Source organism: Phaenicophaeus curvirostris, chromosome 3 (genome assembly GCF_032191515.1).
Source record: "Phaenicophaeus curvirostris isolate KB17595 chromosome 3, BPBGC_Pcur_1.0, whole genome shotgun sequence".
Taxonomy (NCBI): Eukaryota; Metazoa; Chordata; class Aves; order Cuculiformes; family Cuculidae; genus Phaenicophaeus; species Phaenicophaeus curvirostris.
The window spans coordinates 7,347,998-7,365,312 of record NC_091394.1 but is presented as its reverse complement, the minus strand read 5'-3'; the positions used below and the strand labels follow the sequence as shown (position 1 = coordinate 7,365,312).

At 40.2% G+C, this 17,315-nt stretch overlaps 1 protein-coding gene across 3 annotated transcripts; it reads right to left on the bottom strand.

Annotated features, from left to right (window-relative positions):
• Positions 1-8,332: 8,332 nt before the first annotated feature.
• On the bottom strand, positions 8,333-17,298 carry MSANTD3 (Myb/SANT DNA binding domain containing 3). 3 transcript variants are annotated; one of them, XM_069853326.1, is made up of 4 exons: positions 17,190-17,298; positions 11,571-11,874; positions 11,429-11,477; positions 8,333-10,107 (listed from the first exon to the last, which is right to left on the bottom strand). In XM_069853326.1, the coding sequence occupies exons 2-4, from the start codon at positions 11,841-11,843 to the stop codon at positions 9,698-9,700; spliced, it is 732 nt and encodes a 243-aa protein (XP_069709427.1). In that variant the 5' UTR covers positions 11,844-11,874; positions 17,190-17,298; the 3' UTR covers positions 8,333-9,697. The 3 variants fall into 3 exon arrangements, with proteins under 3 accessions (XP_069709427.1, XP_069709425.1, XP_069709426.1); XM_069853324.1 differs by having other exon boundaries at positions 11,429-11,874; positions 17,190-17,297; XM_069853325.1 differs by lacking the exon at positions 17,190-17,298 and adding an exon at positions 16,881-16,924 and having other exon boundaries at positions 11,429-11,874.
• Positions 17,299-17,315: the final 17 nt, after the last annotated feature.

The following is a 17,315-nucleotide window of genomic DNA, read 5'->3' as shown; positions in this document are numbered from 1 at the left end:
GTAGGCAAAACAAAGAATTTGCTATGAAGATTAGCTACACCATGAAGATAATGAAAACCTTATTCCTCACGTTTCTAAGGATTCCGACATACTGTGAGGTCCTTAGAGATTCACACTATTATGTGGGCATTATTTATCAGTTAAAACCAAAAGTAACAAAAAAACCTGTGTTTAAAGGTGCTGTTCCTGAAGCTGCTTCTGTGCAGGGCAGAACCAGCTTTGGTGCTGTTTGAGGCACTAAAATACTAAACCAACAATTTACAACAGGTGAGATGACTGAGGCTGACATCATGCTCGGAAAATCAGACTAACCTAGTGGCTACCATTTGGCTAAAAAGGGGATCTTAATGTATAGTTTTTAGTGCAATTTAAAAAGTAAAAGCCAGAAAATGTTGCTAATAAAAGGGAAGGACCACAGGAGATACCATCTAATAGTCCATTAAAATATTTAGTATCAGAAGGAGTGTATACATTTTCAGGTATCTTATTACAAATAGCCTGGTACTTAGGTGCTAGTTCAGTTTTAGATGCTTACCGACTATAAGCACAAACACAGCACAATGTAATTTTATATATTGTTAAATTACAACAGAATCTAATGTCATATAATAAATACAACACGGTGTAAAGAAAGTGGTTTCCTAATTATTTGACCACTTACACAAAAATTACAAAGCGGAGCGCCAAGATTCAAGTTTCTTCTTGAGGTTCTCAAGCTCTTTTGCTAGCAGTATTTTAGAGGTCTGATTTTCAGTGCGTCTGCATTTAGACTGCAGTGATCCTGAGCCCCCCGAGCGCCTGTGGAAAGATACCCGCTTTCAGAAGCTTTCAGAGGATCCTTGCAGCCTCCTTGACCAAAGGAATTCAGGTGCAATTCCACTGCTGGTGGAATATACACGCAAACCAGAAGAAGCTTCTGCAGGATGAGAAAAAGTGATGGTGGACGGAGAACCTCTCACAACAATCTCAAATAATACCCTGGTTCATTGCCAAATTAAAACGAAAGCTGTATTTTCCCCTTGGAAAGATAAGACTTCTGAAAATCTGCCCAGTAAGACTTCTCAAAACACAGCCAAGATGATGCATCATCACCAAAAGGTAGCACTAGCAGAGGCAGCAATAACACATTTGAAAACAGATTGTGAGATTATCTCTTAAAAAGTTTTCATTTCTCAAGTATCGTAGAAATATTTCTGTTAAACTGCATGATTTCTTGGATAAGAGAGATTCTTACTCAGTGATATGAGTCCCTCAAAAATCACAGGAAGAAAAATTCTTAAAGAAAACCATTATGTGGTTGCTTTTGATAAGCAGAAGTTGTACTTTTTTTTCCTCATAGTTGCACGGTTCAGAAATTCCAGAAGATGCCCAGGTCCTACCACTTACACTGGCGCTGCTGGATGCTGGTTGGTGGCAAAATAGCTTGTGCTTGTTGTGAGTGGAAGTCCAAACACACAACCACAAAAAGAAACTTATTATGGTTATGCCTTCTAGTTCTCTGGGAAGTAGGACAGACTGGAATATCTCTGCGTTTGTGGATTACCAGAACTTTTTCTGCTATGGATCTAAAATGTCAGGACAGCTGCATCTCAAGAAGCTGAAGATCAGATCTCTCACTTTTTTTTAACCTTAGACTCTTCAGAGAAAAAAAAAAAAAGTGGAGAGTGTAAATAAACACAAATGCCCACATTCAGCTGAAAATATGAAATATTAGAAAAATATTTGCTATGTTATTTGTTTGATTGTATTCATGCATTTATCTGGGAATGAACGAAGAGTTGGCTTTATTTTTTTATATTAAGAATGTGAACTAATTTCATAAGTAGCAAAGATCTTACAAGGAAGAAAGATGAGAGCACGCCTGTGATATATCACCCATACTGGTTCATATAATCCTAGTAGAAGACTGAATCTGACAGACTGAAGCTGTGCTGATTTATTGCTCTTGGCAGCTAAACACCGACAGGGCAAAATCTTGACCTGTCCCATGATTTGGTAGATTTTAATATACTAAAGTTTAAGAAAAATGATTGCTTACCAGCCCAAGCTGGTTTTAGAGATCACCAAAGTAACCCACAGCTGTTACTGCATCCGTGGCTGGTTTTTAAGTTGTGATAAGATGTGGGCTTGACTTTGCTGTGCCACGCGACTTGAGCCACTTGTGTCGATGCTGTGTGTGTAGGAGAAGGTTTTAAGCTTAAGCTGGTCTTTTCCCGTGCCTGATTTTCCCAGCCTGGCTCCCTGACAGTGCATTCTTGCTGGATTTACAGGAGCAGTGTTGGTAGTTGTGGCATTTGGACCAGAATAAAAGCAGAGATCTGTAGTGCCAGAGAAACCTTTTGGCTTCAGCAGGACTGTGTAAGTGTAAACAAGAAGCAAGCAATTCATACCTCAATACCTAAAAGGAGGTTGTGGAGAGGAGGGAGCTGGGCTCTTCTCCCAAGTGACAGGGGACAGGATGAGAGGGAATGGCCTCAAGCTCCACCAGGGGAGGTTCAGGCTGAACATTAGGAAAAAAATCTTCACGGAAAGGGTGATTGGGCACTGGCAGAGGCTGCCCAGGGAGGGGGTTGAGTCACCTTCCCTGGAGGGGTTTAAGAGACGAGTGGACAAAGTGCTGAGGGACGTGGTTTAGCGATTGATAGGAATGGTTGGACTCAATGATCTGATGGGTCTTTTCCAATCTGGTGATTCTATGATTCTATGATTTATCCATCTACAAGAGGAGTAAAATCAAGATTTCCCCCAGAGGGCATTGCATTGCTATCACTGGCTGAGACACAGATACAAGTTTCATTGCGATGATTTATCGAATATACCTCTGAATTTGCCACCTTATCAGTTTTACAAGGCACCTCAGCAACACAGTTAGCAACGATGGTTGTTCCTGCTAGTCAAAACCTCATATTTTTTATTCAAAATCATCCACCACCACTGATTTGGTGTTTGGAAAAGATGCAGGGAGTCAGATACAAGCCCTCCTCATGGTACCACCACATGCCTAACTGCGTCCAAGCAGTAGTACTGCATGCAAGAGGAATCAGGACAAAATCAACATGGGAACTCTTCTTCAAATGCCATCAGGCACCAACAGAGGGCAACACAAAACCCAGTCTAGCCTCAGAGCCCTCACGTCAGCCAGTAATTGAAAGCAAAACAAGCTCAGTTTGGAAACTACTGTTGCTTTATTTGGCGAGGACCTCTCATTCTACCTCATTTTAGATGGGAAGTTGGAGGTAAGACGATATTTGGATTGGACGTCGTTCCTTAAGCAGAGATTGAACCTCTCTATTAGGTCAGCATTGATAACTCCCAGCCTGCCAAAATTTCTGGCCTGGTTTAAATACCAAATTCATCACATCACCTCCCTAGTTTATAGTTTCCAGAGTCTCCATATGTAAGAGCATTGACATGATTGTTTTCAGATAAATAGAAATTATCATGTATGTGCCAATTCAGACTTCTTAAACTCCATATGCTTGGTAATCAAAAATTATAAAGCCATGTCGCTCATTGGGCTGAAGGACAGTTTTGTGAGAACACGTAGGTGTCTAACAGAACAAAACAGTATTTAGCAAACCTTCAGTGAGAGTAACAGGTCAAAATTTCATAACTCCACAACTGAGCAGAAGCAGGATTTTCTTTTCCTTGCATTATACTCTGATAGGGAATTTGTGGCAGGTATTTATACAGGCAATTTAGCTGGTCCGTTTGCGGCTTAGTACATGGTTTCAGGGCATAATCCTAAGGAAAGGGAAAGGGTTTGTACATGACCAAACAAAGGACAGAGCTTGAGCAGCTTATATGTCACCTCCTTAGTGCCGTATAAATAATAAATTACCATTAAGTTGGCATATAATGCCAGTTTCAGATTCAAGACTGTCCAAGAGCAGCCTATTATACATGAGAAGAAATAGCTGAAGACTAGTGGAATACGATCAAGCTCAAGCTGTGCTGCAGGCAAACCTACTTCTATTCTCTTGCCAAACAAATTTGATTAATTAGGTGTTCTAAGGTTTGGTCAGAAACTGAAGCACAAAAGTATGCTGCAGCTGGATTGAATAGCAAAAGGAAAACAATCAATCTCAATCAACATTTAAAAAAAACCCACATTAAATAAAGACTATCTAAAAATCTATCTTGCTGTATTTCTGTCATATTATAGAGTTATTGCCCTAAATTGTATATGTAATGTAGGTTTATATCTAGATTCTTACTGTTAAAGAGTGTGACAGGTTTACAACCCACAGCCACACAGTGGATAGCGTGTGTCTGGATAATACAGTCTCAGAAAACTGTCCAACTTCAGTTTAGTCAGGAGTGAGGTTTAATGATAGGAATGGTTGGACTCGATGATCCGGTGGGTCTCTTCCAACCTGGTTATTCTATGATTCTATAACTCCGGCAGGATTCCTACTTGATGTGGTTAATTTTCTTATTGTCAGGCACTTGGAGCTGTGAACGGTATGATGGAGGCGGCCAGAGTCTCAAAGGAAAGAGTTATCAGGGAAGACCTCACAGGGCAGTTGTTCAACACAGGTGATAGACACCTCCTAGGACATCTAAGAGTTGTCTTCACACCTGACTGGCTTTGAAAACCACGCAAGCCTTTGCAGGTTTTGGATTTGTTCAGTCTTATTAACGTGACTAATGATGTTGTGGGATGCCTAATCCCCTCGCTCCCCCAAACAGTGAAATATTCAGAACCACAGCTAGCACTTTTCTGTTATTGCTCTTATTTTAGACCCAGAAATCTGTCCATGTTTCTGTGTGCACCTTCTTTACAAATAAGGAAATCAAGATGTTTTATGTAATTCTAGGACAAAAAAAAAAATTAAAAAAAAATTTAAAATATCTAAGAAGCAAAGTCCTTGGTAAATCAGTATCACAGAAGTTAATCTGTGATACTGGAAACAGGGATCACTGCTTACTTTCATTGTAAAAATATATTATTATCCTATTCTTATAGATGACAACAAATCGTCTCTTTTCTTTTTATCAGAAGTACAGAGCAGCCCTCTCTAATTTTTTTTTATTTATATTAACAGTCATTGCTTATTATCCTATCATCTTTTTACTTGGTTTATTTTATTAGCCTAAACATATTAATTTTACTACACATTAGTACTTACTTTGCACAGGAACGGTTTTTAATGTCTAACTAGAGACAAATTCAGGAAGAGTGATGAAGTCTGAGTTTACAGTCAGCCGGTTTGAGAAGAAACAAAAATAATGCAAAAAGACAAGCAATTATTGTATGAAAACAGCAAAGATGCATCAGTCTTATAAAAATAGCTTTGAACAAGCTAGCTCAAAATATGAAACCACAGGACTTCTTGTAAGGGACTTTACTCATCTGTAAAAAAATACAATTAAAATGCTATTTCAAGATTTATGTGTAGCTTCCCTAGCCCAAAGTAACAGTATTTAAACGTGTAGCAGTTTATTGTTTCAGTGTCATCATGAGAAAATATCTGGAAATACGGTACTGTGTGGATGTGGAGCTGTATGAACTGTAATCACAAGGATTTAAAGTTAAACCAGAAGCATCGTTAGACAAGTGAGGAAGAAGGAGGAAGACATTGCAAAAGCCACTGTAACTATAAGCAAGCAAAAGCCTGCAAAAGATCATTGAAAAAAACCTATGCAATCATCCAAATCCTTGGGAGACTGCTAAATTTGGTATTGGAAACATAGAGAGATAAATGATTATGAAACAAAATTCAGGACTACCTCTTCAGCAAGATCCCTTGCTCCTGTGACAGAGCAGCCTGGCTGCTGGAGGAAGTAGTGTAACAGATTGCAGGATGGGTTATTTCTTTGTCAACATAAGAACCTGGATTTGAGGAAGCATCGGTGAAAATATTCCACCAAGACTCTTCTACTGCCTAGAAAGAAGGAATTTTGCTGCCAGAAAATCCCAAGCCTAACCTCTGCGGAACCCTAAGGATTTATGAAGACTCAGTAGCGCTTACACAGCTTCAGCATCCTGCATTAGCTCTGGTCCTGATGAATGACTTTGTAGTCACAGTCTGTCCCCCAAGAATTATGTGGAGCTGGAATGCGGAAAGTGCTCTTCTCTATACAGCCCTTTTGCTATACTAACATCTCTTCGAAATCCTCTTGTGTGTTTCCTAGCCTGTGCACAAAATGCATGGGCAGCTCTGTAGAAAAGGTTTATTGAACGTGCTTTCTGGGGAAGGGGAAGACCACTACTGTGAGGAGCACTCATTTCATGCTCAAATGTTGTGATAACAGGCAATCTGGGCAAGAGAAAAGGAACAAGCAAAACACAGAGCTCAGGATGAAATCCCCTGCTTATATTGCTGGTTAAAAAATAAGGAGGTACATAGGCATAAGGAAAATACAGAAGAAAAAATCAACAAATAAAAATGATCCTATCAGAGAATAAGTTAGATGGTCTCCACTGAGACAGCGCTAGAAGCCAGGTTAGTGTAATTTTGGGGAGCACAAAGGAACACACCACGCCTTGCCTAAAAGGTGATGGTTTCTTGTCACGAGAATATAGAGGCACTGAACAACGGCCACAATGTCTGGTATGTAATTTTTCTTATGGACTTAGGCAAGGATCATTTTGCCCACTGTATCTTCCAACTTCATTCTTGTCAACAACTCGTATAACAAATCCAGAGAAGAACAGGCATATTCTTCTTAAAACGCTGTTGCATTTTATCTGATAAAATCTAGAGAAAATGCCTATATGGCTTGGCCAAATGATTAACAGGAAAACAAAATTATGTGGAAATACCTGAATGATGCAAGATAGAAAAAGGGAAAGGAACAAACTGACATATTGTCCGAGGTGGCTGTTACATATAAGAAAAGTTGAACAAAAGAAAAGATAAACCCTAACAGCAGAGGAAGTAATTGCAATAGAACATTGTAAAAGCCACATTCCTCAAGTTGTTCAAACATCACACCACCAGTCACCTTACAAAGCTTTTAGATGAGAGAGGCCAAAGCCAGGCAAGGAGACACGACTTCATCTTGCTGCTCTTTTATGGTTTTTTTTCTGTATCTATTACCCAGCTTACAGCAACCACCAGGCAACCCCACAAGGGAAAACAAAAACCTGTGCCACCATAAGCCATCTATTACCTGTACCACAACAGCCTCTTGTATCATTTATATTAGGTGTGACGTTCTTCTATGCATGCACTGATCAGTTTTTCGTTCATTTCATCATCATGGCTCTTTCTATTTTTTTCTCCTATGATTTTCTTTCTTTTGAATATAAGCTGAATTAAAAGGATCTATTGTTCAGCCTAAGAATCAGTATGTATATCAAAATGCAAGGCATTTCCCACTTAGTACAGTCTGAAAACATGCATATTTTAAATTATTTTTTAATATAAAAATAAAAAAAAAAGAAAAATTTTTCACAAGTGATGGCATAATTTTGAAGAGTCAGAACTATCCTATCTCAAATACCATGAGCTTCTCCCTGGACTATTTCATACCTTCTCACAGGGATATCTAGACCTGGATTTTCTCTCCATTCTTGCTCTCTTCACAGTGCTGAAATTGTCTCCATCCATCACCTTTTAACACCTTAACATGCATGGTTTCAATTTCATATTTTCAAATTACTTCCACTTAGAAGCATTGTGGAAGGAATCCCATCACTGGATGAGAAATGTCTTTCCTAATCTTTGTTTTCTGAATGGTGCCCGAGCAATTGTCATAACCACTCAAATAATCGCAATCTCAGAACAAAAAGCTCTTCGCTCCTGTTTACTTCTTTCTTTTGCCTCCGCTGTTATTATACGTCATTTTCCTACCTTCCAATAGCGCTTCCATTCAGTAGGAAAAAAAAATGTCCATAATGATATCGCTCTTTGGAAGTCCTGTGCTTTCTTCATGCAGCCAATTTATAAGAAAACTGAGTTTGCTGTCAGAAAGATCTGTCTTCGGATTTCATACATGGCCCATTTTATAGATCTTGCAGCAGCTCTGCAATTTTTTGTTTCTCTGTCACATAAAATAAGTCACAATAAATCACTCCTATTGCAATTGCTGGTGTTAGCACGTTGAAGGGAGCGACGCACGCACCACGGTGTTAACCACAGTGAATGCTGTGGTTGATCATGGCAGTGCTCGCAAAGATGAACCACCAGCAGGGAAAGCAGTTCATAAAAAAATAACAACCAGCCCACAAACAACTCCCCCTCCAAAACAAAACCCAAAGAAACTTATTCCACCAGAAAGAACATCCAAGGGAAAAATGGGAGTGTTAACTGGGAATGTATGTTTTGTAACATACTCTAATTCAAACAAGTTTCTCACTGGATGGACTTGTCCCCACAAATGATGACTTGAAAATACTTTATTGATTAATGGGATACTCAGGTTTTCCAGGAAAATTTATGTTTCTGTTCATTTTTTTTCACTGGTTGTACACCTTCCTATAAAAGAGCTTTCCACAAGATCTGTATTTCACATGTTCTTTACCTTTGCCTCACAAGACCAAAAGATTGCTGGGGAAGGATTAACCTTTATTTATACGCTCCTACCCTCTACTGCTCTGTGCCCTCAAATTCTGCGGGGACCCTCCTGTGATTCCTTTCTTAAAAACCACATCTACCATTCCTCACTGACAGCAAAGGCAAGAAACACACCACCAGAACACACAGGATGGAACACAGAACAGCGTTCCAAGAGAGGAATGATTCCCTTGAACTGTCTCCCATCCTATATGAAGGTAAAGAGGGTGAGTCTTAGTCTTTTCTTGTAGCTAGGGAGAGGCTGACATGCTCCAGTCATGCCAGAAAGTATTGTATAAAAGGACAGAGGGAGACTTTGCCAATGGACTGGCTGTCTTGCTACATTTTAAGAGCTTTTAAAAAAATCTTCCCCTCCTCATAACTCCAGGTGAACAGCACACGGCACCGGCAGCAGCATGAATCCCTCCTTATTTCAGTATTCTACTTAAACATGAGATGGGCCTAGAAAAGAGAGGACACGCACAATGGCTTTTGAGGAAGAAGTCGCCTTCTTTCCAACTTCTTAAAGGTCAAGGGTCAACAACTGGAGGGCAAACCCACAACCATTCTCTCAGTCAGCTGGAAAATACTCCTGTTCTTCACAAGCAAAGGCTTCAGTTACAACAGCTGTCCTTTTGCTCCATCGTTCATTTTCACACCTTCTGTGAAGAGTAAGTTATGAACTATATTAACCACAAACAAGCTTTTTTTTCCCTAAGCCCCAGCACAAAAATCCAGCCGATACTTGTTGATCACCTTTTGTCTCAATAACAGAGAGCAACTCCAAGCCTTGCCTTCATTTGGGAAATGGTATATGGGAAGAGACAGAAATCAAAATAAACACTGTAACCTGATGTTTAAAGCTGTTACGTTTTCTTAAGAACACCCAATGTAAGAATATCTGGAGTACCTTAAATTTCAAAAGGACGTTAGGTTATTCTGAGAGGGGAAAATATGTTCACATTTTAGAACACTCTGCATGTCTGAAAGGTAAATAAATCTGAACTACCTACAAATGAACAATACAGCTTTCCCCTTGGTGGAATCTACCACTGTTTCACTAAGAGGCAGAGTGTGTTCACTACCAGCCGGGCACCTATCCTCCACTGCACATTGACATTAAAAACCCCTCTTTCCAGTGTGCATTACTCATAAATGTGCTCAGTCAGACTAACTCTCTGCCCCGTTACGTTCTACGGTGAATTAGGAAAGGGTCTGTTAAAGGACGATACAGGCCATTCTTTTGTGATGGTCTGCAGTTTTCTCTCCCAATACATTTTCTTTTTATTCAGCACTTCCATTTTTATCCTGTGTTCCTCTTCAGCCATCTCGCACTCTCTTTCTATTTGCTGTATTTTTGCCACGTGAACTTCATTCATTTGGATTAACTGCAATTGCAAAATTGACATTTGCTGATGATGTTCTTCCTCATGCATCTTTTTCAGAGCGCTTTCCTGAGATGCTTTACTTCTGTAGTTCTTATCTGCTGCTATTCTGACATCAGAACACGAAGGCTCAGGTTGGGAGGTACCTTCACATACTGGAAAATGTACCAGTTCTTTCTCTTCATCACAGAGTTCTCTACTTGAGACAACAAATGACTCTGCAAAACACAAGAGAAAAAAAGTATTATAATATTCCCTTATTCTCCCTCAAGAAACAAGACCTTGTGATAATACAGCTAATGACGTATACATCTAAACTTTTTGCTTCTGTATCGTAGTACAGGAGCAGGTACATAATGCAGTTCTGCTACAGAACACTGAGGGCATAACGGTCTGAACTGAACCAATCGGGGCTCTGTTGATAGACTTCCATGGCTCGAATGGGAGCTCAGAATATTAAAATGAATGTAGTCATTTATAAGTGGACAGCTAAGTTTAGGTGGTTGAGCCTGGAGCTGAACCTTAATGCAGCTGTTCAAACCAAATCCATATGTGACTTGCAATAATTTTGTGAAAGATTTGAGTGTCAGGTGAAGAGCTGCATCAAGATTAATATCAAGAAGCTAAGGGATCATTAGGAAGAACACTACTTACTCCTCCCATATCACGACTCCACATATTGAAAGGGCAGTGGTGTATATTTTTAGGAAAAAAAATATATTACTCTAACTTAGAGAAGGTTCTATCAATTCTACTGAAATAAGAGAAACTACTCATGGAATAAATAGTAATCACTGCAAATAAGGGTCTCAATATACATTCATTTACAAAACCTGATGAATACTTACAGTAAATGTAATTATGAAAGAGACATTGTAAGAGTGTTCTCCACCAATGTAGTTACTGTTGTATTTTGAGCCAGGGCAGTCTTCTATGTGCAATCCTGGCGTAACAAAGTTTGCAAGAGGGTAGCCACCCTCTCTTCTGGTTTTGGATTATTCCTTCTGTGCACAGTTGCCAAACAGAGAAGAATGTAGTGCTGAACTTTTTCAGACAGGCCATTCTCCAGTGTGGGCAGTGTGAAATATGGCTCTACATAGCCTCTTTAGTACTTGAAAACAAAGGAGAAAAGACCTACAGGGAACTCTTGTAGCAGGCAATTGTGCACCAATTTGCTGCTGGTGCCTTTTTTTTCTTTTTTTTTTTATGCTCAACCTTTTACCAGCGAAACGATACTTTATAAATGATCAAAATATCCTTGGGACTGTTCTCTGGAAAGCCAGCATGATAGCGACTGTGATGCTTGCCACAAAGTACCAGATATGTCAACACTTGATGAAGAAAAATGGAGTAAAACCTCAGTTAGACTCCTGGGGGCCTAGGAAAATACACAGAGTCTTGTAATACCATAGCTCTGAAATTACTTTTATATAACCAGCAGTCACAGCTAAGTGGAAGGATTTAGACTGCCGAAAGAGAATCACTGCCAAAATCACATACAAAACAATAGTACTTGCATCGTTACAGTAACATTTATACCTTGACTAGAAGCATCAGGCTGATATTCAGAATCTTCTTCTGGTGGGCTCTGCAAAAAGTACATTTGCTCAGGCATTATGCTGGCAATCTTCTCTTTCCCTATGATGTGAGTATTTATAAGTGGACTAATACTTCTTTTTACCTTCTCCCGCCTTTCATGTGCCATTATCTTTTTTGTCCGTGCCTTGATATTTTCCCAGCATTTCTTTAACTGCTTGAAGTCTCGCAGCGATACACTGGGCTGTGAATTATATTCATGAGCTAGTGCTTGCCAGGTACGTTGTTTCAGAGCAATAGTTCTTGCATCACTTTTTTTACATTCAAGCACATATTTGTATTTTTCAACCAATGCAAGCAGCACACTCTTCTCCACTTCCGAGAAGTATTTAGCAGGCTTTATTATTTCGTTTTGCATTTTCTACTGTTTCTCCAAGAAGCCAAAAATCCTACAAAAGCAATGTTGAAAGGAAAAAAAAAATTAGAACCGGTTACAGCATCAGGAAACTTTGTTTCAGCAAATAACTCCTAAGCAAAGCTTCTGCTTCTAACACACTTCATTTTCTAGAATAGTTTGTGAGTAGTTCCTGAGTACATACTGAAATATCCAGGTAAAGTATAGTATGTACACACTGTTTTCTGTTGCCAATTTAGCAGCTACACAGTTACAGAAGTATACTCTGATGAGGATAAGCTTTTTGTGTTTGTTAAAATGCACATTGATACAAAATACTCAGTATTCAATTTGCTTAGTAACTTGTTTTTAATAATTATTTTCTTATTCATTACAATTTGTTACACCCAGAGGGTTTTCAAAGCCCTGAACTGTGGAACAAGTTCTGAATTCCAGCCCTTGATCGCTTCAGGTTTAAGTCTAAAGTCACCTTCAACAGGTCTGGGATTCCTTTGGTAGACAAAAGATCCTCTTCTGCCCTTGCTGACTGCGTGTAATTAATCTCTCCCCTCTCTCTACACTATTTGAAAGCTTTATGAGAAATATTAGTAAGAATTTCTCTTTTTAAAGACTTTCTGTCAGTTTGGTTCTCCCCCACGCTCAGCCCACCTTCACTGACATCCAAGGGGCAGCAGGATCCTGACCAGTATTACAATACAGAGAAGTGGCACGGGTTGAAAGAAAGACTAATTACAGAAAGTAACCGCTCTGACAGTACGGGTCTTTGCCCTTTACTGCTGACTTTGAATGTGTGACACTCGCCCTTATGCTCGCCCTGTTGGTCACTCGCAGAAGGGAATGACCAAGCTAAAAAGAGTTCTGGCTTTACTCATTACAGCCCTGCTATGTACTTACACTGTGTTAACAGCTGCCCCTCTTTCAAGCCTAGGACTTACGTAATCAATAGGAAAAGGGTAGCTGATACCAGGGAATTCTTAGTTGTAAAAAACCCCCAACAAACTAACAAAGCAGTGTTTCCTTGAGTTATTAACACATGACTGTGCTGCAAAACGTAGTTTGTTCGGTTTATTTGCCTTGCCACACTTCTTTCCCCATTCTCTCCCACTACAAATATGTAGCCCCAATTAATTCCACATTTGAGGTAGAAACATCAGGATAATTAGTATGATAGAAAAAGGGGCAGCAATACTGTCTTGGCTAACATTTCTTCTGCTTTTAATCATAAAACTCAGAGATCAACCATACGCGATAAGATTATTTGTTCACACTCCTAACAGCCTAGGACTCTCTCAAAATGAATTTTCTAGTGTTTTGCCCATTGTTCCACTACTCCCCCCATAACACTACCTGAAGATGCAATAGATGTCACCATCCCACCAGATTTCCTCTTTTCAATATTTTTTCCTTAAGCCCGCTACATTAGCACACTCCACGTAGCATCCTTGTAATTCCTTTCCTGCAAACTTCTTAATACTTACAGTTATTCTCACCTCTTTCAGTAAAGGTAACTACTTATATTTACAAAGAAAGCTCATAGACAGGTTAATACCAGAATGAGAATCCAACTCTGACATAAGAACAGGAGCTTTCTCAAGTAGCCTGGAAGATGTGACAAACCCCAGCAAAACAGAGGAGTCAAAAAGAGGAGGCAGTAAAGCCAAGCCTAGAATAGCAAAACTGAATCAAAATGACTAGAAATAAGTAAGTCTGAGTTTGATTTAGGTACGTTAAGTCAGTAGCAGTAGCCAAGTTGTGCCCTGAGTGAAAAAGAAGCAAAAATCACTCGGTTTGTTCTTTCAGTCACTGCTCAACTGGGTCATCACTGGGCATGTACTGACAGGACAGCTGGCAATTATGTGGTTCCTGTCTAGTCACTGTTCTGCTGTCTCTTACCAAATGCTGGTGTCACGAAGATAGGAGAGATGTGGAGGTTTTGCAGCAGACAGGATTTAGGGGACAAAGAAAGACCCACACAAAACTAGACTTTATTAGTTCTGCTGCTCGAAGAACATCTTGTTTATTTTGCAAGAAAGAAAAGGGAGGAAAAACAAAGAGAGTTGGGTGTCTCAGTGTAAGCAGGGCAATTCCCTGCTCCAGCGTTTCCTCCATCACACTGCATCAAGTTATTTATTACTCTCTGTGAAAACTTAGTCACCCCAGATATCGGTGAAAGGAATTCTTAAACACTTATAACCTCACAGAAGAAACCAAGTGTGTGTAAACAAACTTGAAAGTATCACAGATAAATCATTATAATGCTAGGTCTAGTGGACAGAAGATAAGATCTGCTTCAGAAGTTCCTTAAATGAAAAATAAATTAAAAAATATATATATATTAGCAAAACGTTAGGAAACGGACATCCTAACAAAGCATGCCTGAAACCTGGCAACTCTCCTCCATAGAACAGCTCCCAAAACATGTGAAAATAATAAAACAAAAAATCTACAATGAAACGGGTTCTATCTACTAATCTATTTTACTTATGTACTTATTGCACCGTTCCAAAACGTTGACATTCTTTGGACAGCTGCTGAAATTAAACTCTCGGGCTAAGTATTGATGCTTCAACCTTTCTTAGCCTTAATTTCACTGAGAAACAGGATGAAAAGCAGTCCCACTGGCAATTCACAAGGTCCAATAGCTTATGACCCCCAAAAAAACAGGATCAGAGACTCTGTGTGATCACAAATAGCTGAGTCTGCCCTCTGCTCATGCGCATAAATCTTATTTCTAAGTGTAAGAATCTCAGACCAAAAGTCATGACATGTTTGTGTGTAGGAAATCCCTTTAATCATAGAATCAAAGGATTTTCAAGAACTTTGGAGACTAAGTTCAAGAAGTTAAACAATGACACCAAGACTTCTGGATTCCAGGTGCTAAATATTTAAGCTACACAGACTGGCAGAGATCTATTGCTATCAGTAAATATTTAAAACATTTCCAAATATGACTTCATATGTATTGACAAGAGTGTACTATACCAAAAGCTCATCTTTCTCAGAGATGGAGCCACAGCAAACCTTCAAGTACCACTTCCACACCACACTGATATTCATTTCTATTATTTTTACTCTGGTAGCAACTGAGATCCCCAGTCAAAAATTCAGATATTGTGCATTTAAGAACAGAAGTGTAGGTCTTACTCTGAGAAGAATACAATGTATCAGTCTTCCCTGCCCCCATACACATTCCTAAATATTTGTTCCTACACATACACACTGTACTTGTGTCCTTTCAAAAAAAAAAAGCCAAGAATATGATCTAGGATGCATAAAGGAACCCAAGAACTCGTGAAAGCAGTTTAGTGCACTTACTACGCAGAAGAACAGAATTCCTGAAGATCATTTTCAAACTTAGCCTTCTTGCTTCAATATATTAATGCCAGTTTTCAATCAGATGAGCAGAAAGCACTCTGAGATGTCAGAGAACTCAGAATACTGAGAAGCTGCAGCAAAACACCACCATATATTTATATTCACCTCTTTTTGTTCACATGTATCCATCACCTTCTGGCATCCCACTGGCTCCTCTGGGGAATATGAGAAAGGACTCTCACAAGCCCAGACGATTTCCATTTTGAGGCTGAAAGATCCTTCCAGGACATATGCCCAGGGTATAATTACGCATGTAAGAATCTGTGCTGAAATGGTAGTTTACTGTGTATAGGATTGATTTTGGAATGTGTAGGTGCATGAAGACAGCCGCACAGTAAATTCTAAGAAACAAAGCATGGAAGGCTTTTCCCACTCTTACAGATGCTCAGGCTCTAAGACATGTGCAGTAAGGAAGTACTTAATCCTAAACATCTTCTCCTGGTTTGACTTAATTCACAACTTGCCTTAAAACAAATCAGTGTCCTAAGTACTTGTGCTCTCACACAAACAGTTATTGCTTTAATACAACAAAAATATCTCTCAACTCCTCATTTCTGTTTTGAAATGTGTGGCATTCTTCTTTTAAAGACTATAAGGCATGTGTTGTGATCTGCTGGAAGAATATACTGGAAAAAAACCTACACAAGCAAAGAAGTGCATGTATGCTCATAAATATGTTCACAAATATGTATATATGTGTTATTCTGCTTGCACACGCCCAAACACCTAAAATCCAACCAGGTGCAAATAAGCTCATTTCTTAAAAAAAATCACTTTAAGTTGGCATGTGGGAGCATTTCCAGGCTGTGAAACAATTTTTTAGGCATAAAAAAATGCAAAGAAAAAGTTACAGTGGAAGACTTAAGGTTAAGGTTAATGTTAAGGTTACACTAACCAGACCCAAAGAAAATAGTTTGCTAGGAAACTGTGGTCACTTATCATGTGAAAATGGAATGAATTTACCAATGCCAACAGGATTACTCCCAGCAATAGTTAAGGACTGAAAAAACCCCAACATTTATTTATCCACTTATATTGCAGATGACGCTTTAAACATAGCCAGTAATTAACAGCATTGGAAATCAATCACGATTCCGTCCTTCTCATCCAGTGTTTGACACTGGAAAACAGGGAAAGGCAACGACCCAAACCAGTCACAACAACAGGTTTATATTTCATCTAGAACGACAGAACCTGCAGCAAAGAGCATCCTTCTTCCTCAGACGTCAGGTCTCCCTCCCAGAGCTTCCATCAGCCTTCCAGGCCTGACCCTGTCTACCTTGAGACCTGGAACCGCTAGGTTAGATGCCTGTTACAAATAGGAATTAGACCCATCTGGAAATCGCGTGGCACGGAATCAGATTAAAAAAAAACAACCCGGGGGGTGCTCCCCTTTTTAACACAAACGGATCGTTGCCACGGATCAAAATCATCGATTAGTAGAGAAATCACAGCGTTTTGCTTGAATTCCTCCCGGTAAATTTTATATACGGGTACAAGGAAATAGAATATTTAAAGAGATAAATAATTACAGGATCTATGTAGCCACGGGGGAGCGTTTTAAGCGGGTCACCCCGCTCCCCGAGCAGTTTGAGCCAAGAAAGGTAACGGAGACGCAGGTTGTTATCCATTAAAAATAACAATAAGAAGAATCAGGAATCCTACCAGGCTCTCGTGCAGCCGAACTTCTCAGACATTAACCCCAGCTCGGGTTTATTCCCTCGGCAGCGGGAGCGAGCGGGTCCCGGCTCCACAAAGGAGGCGCTTGAGGCGAGGAGCCGGGGGGGGGGGGGGGGGGGGCGGCACCGCCAGCAGCGGCGGCGGCGGCTCCGCCAAGCGCTCCCGCCAGCCCCGCCCTGCGGCCCCCGCCCGCTCCCTCCTCCGAACAAAGCGCCGCCGCCTCGCCTCCCCTTCTTCCCTTTCTTCCTCCTTCTCCTTCTTCCCTTCCTCCTTCTCCTCCTCCTCCTCCCGCACCTCCTCGCCCGCAGGTCGCCGCCGCCGCCCCTCCGGCTGCCCGCAAAGCCCGCGCTGGATTTCCCGGAGGGAATGGCGGGAAGATGCGCCGGGGTCGGGAAGGGTGTTATTAGTGGGAATGTGAGG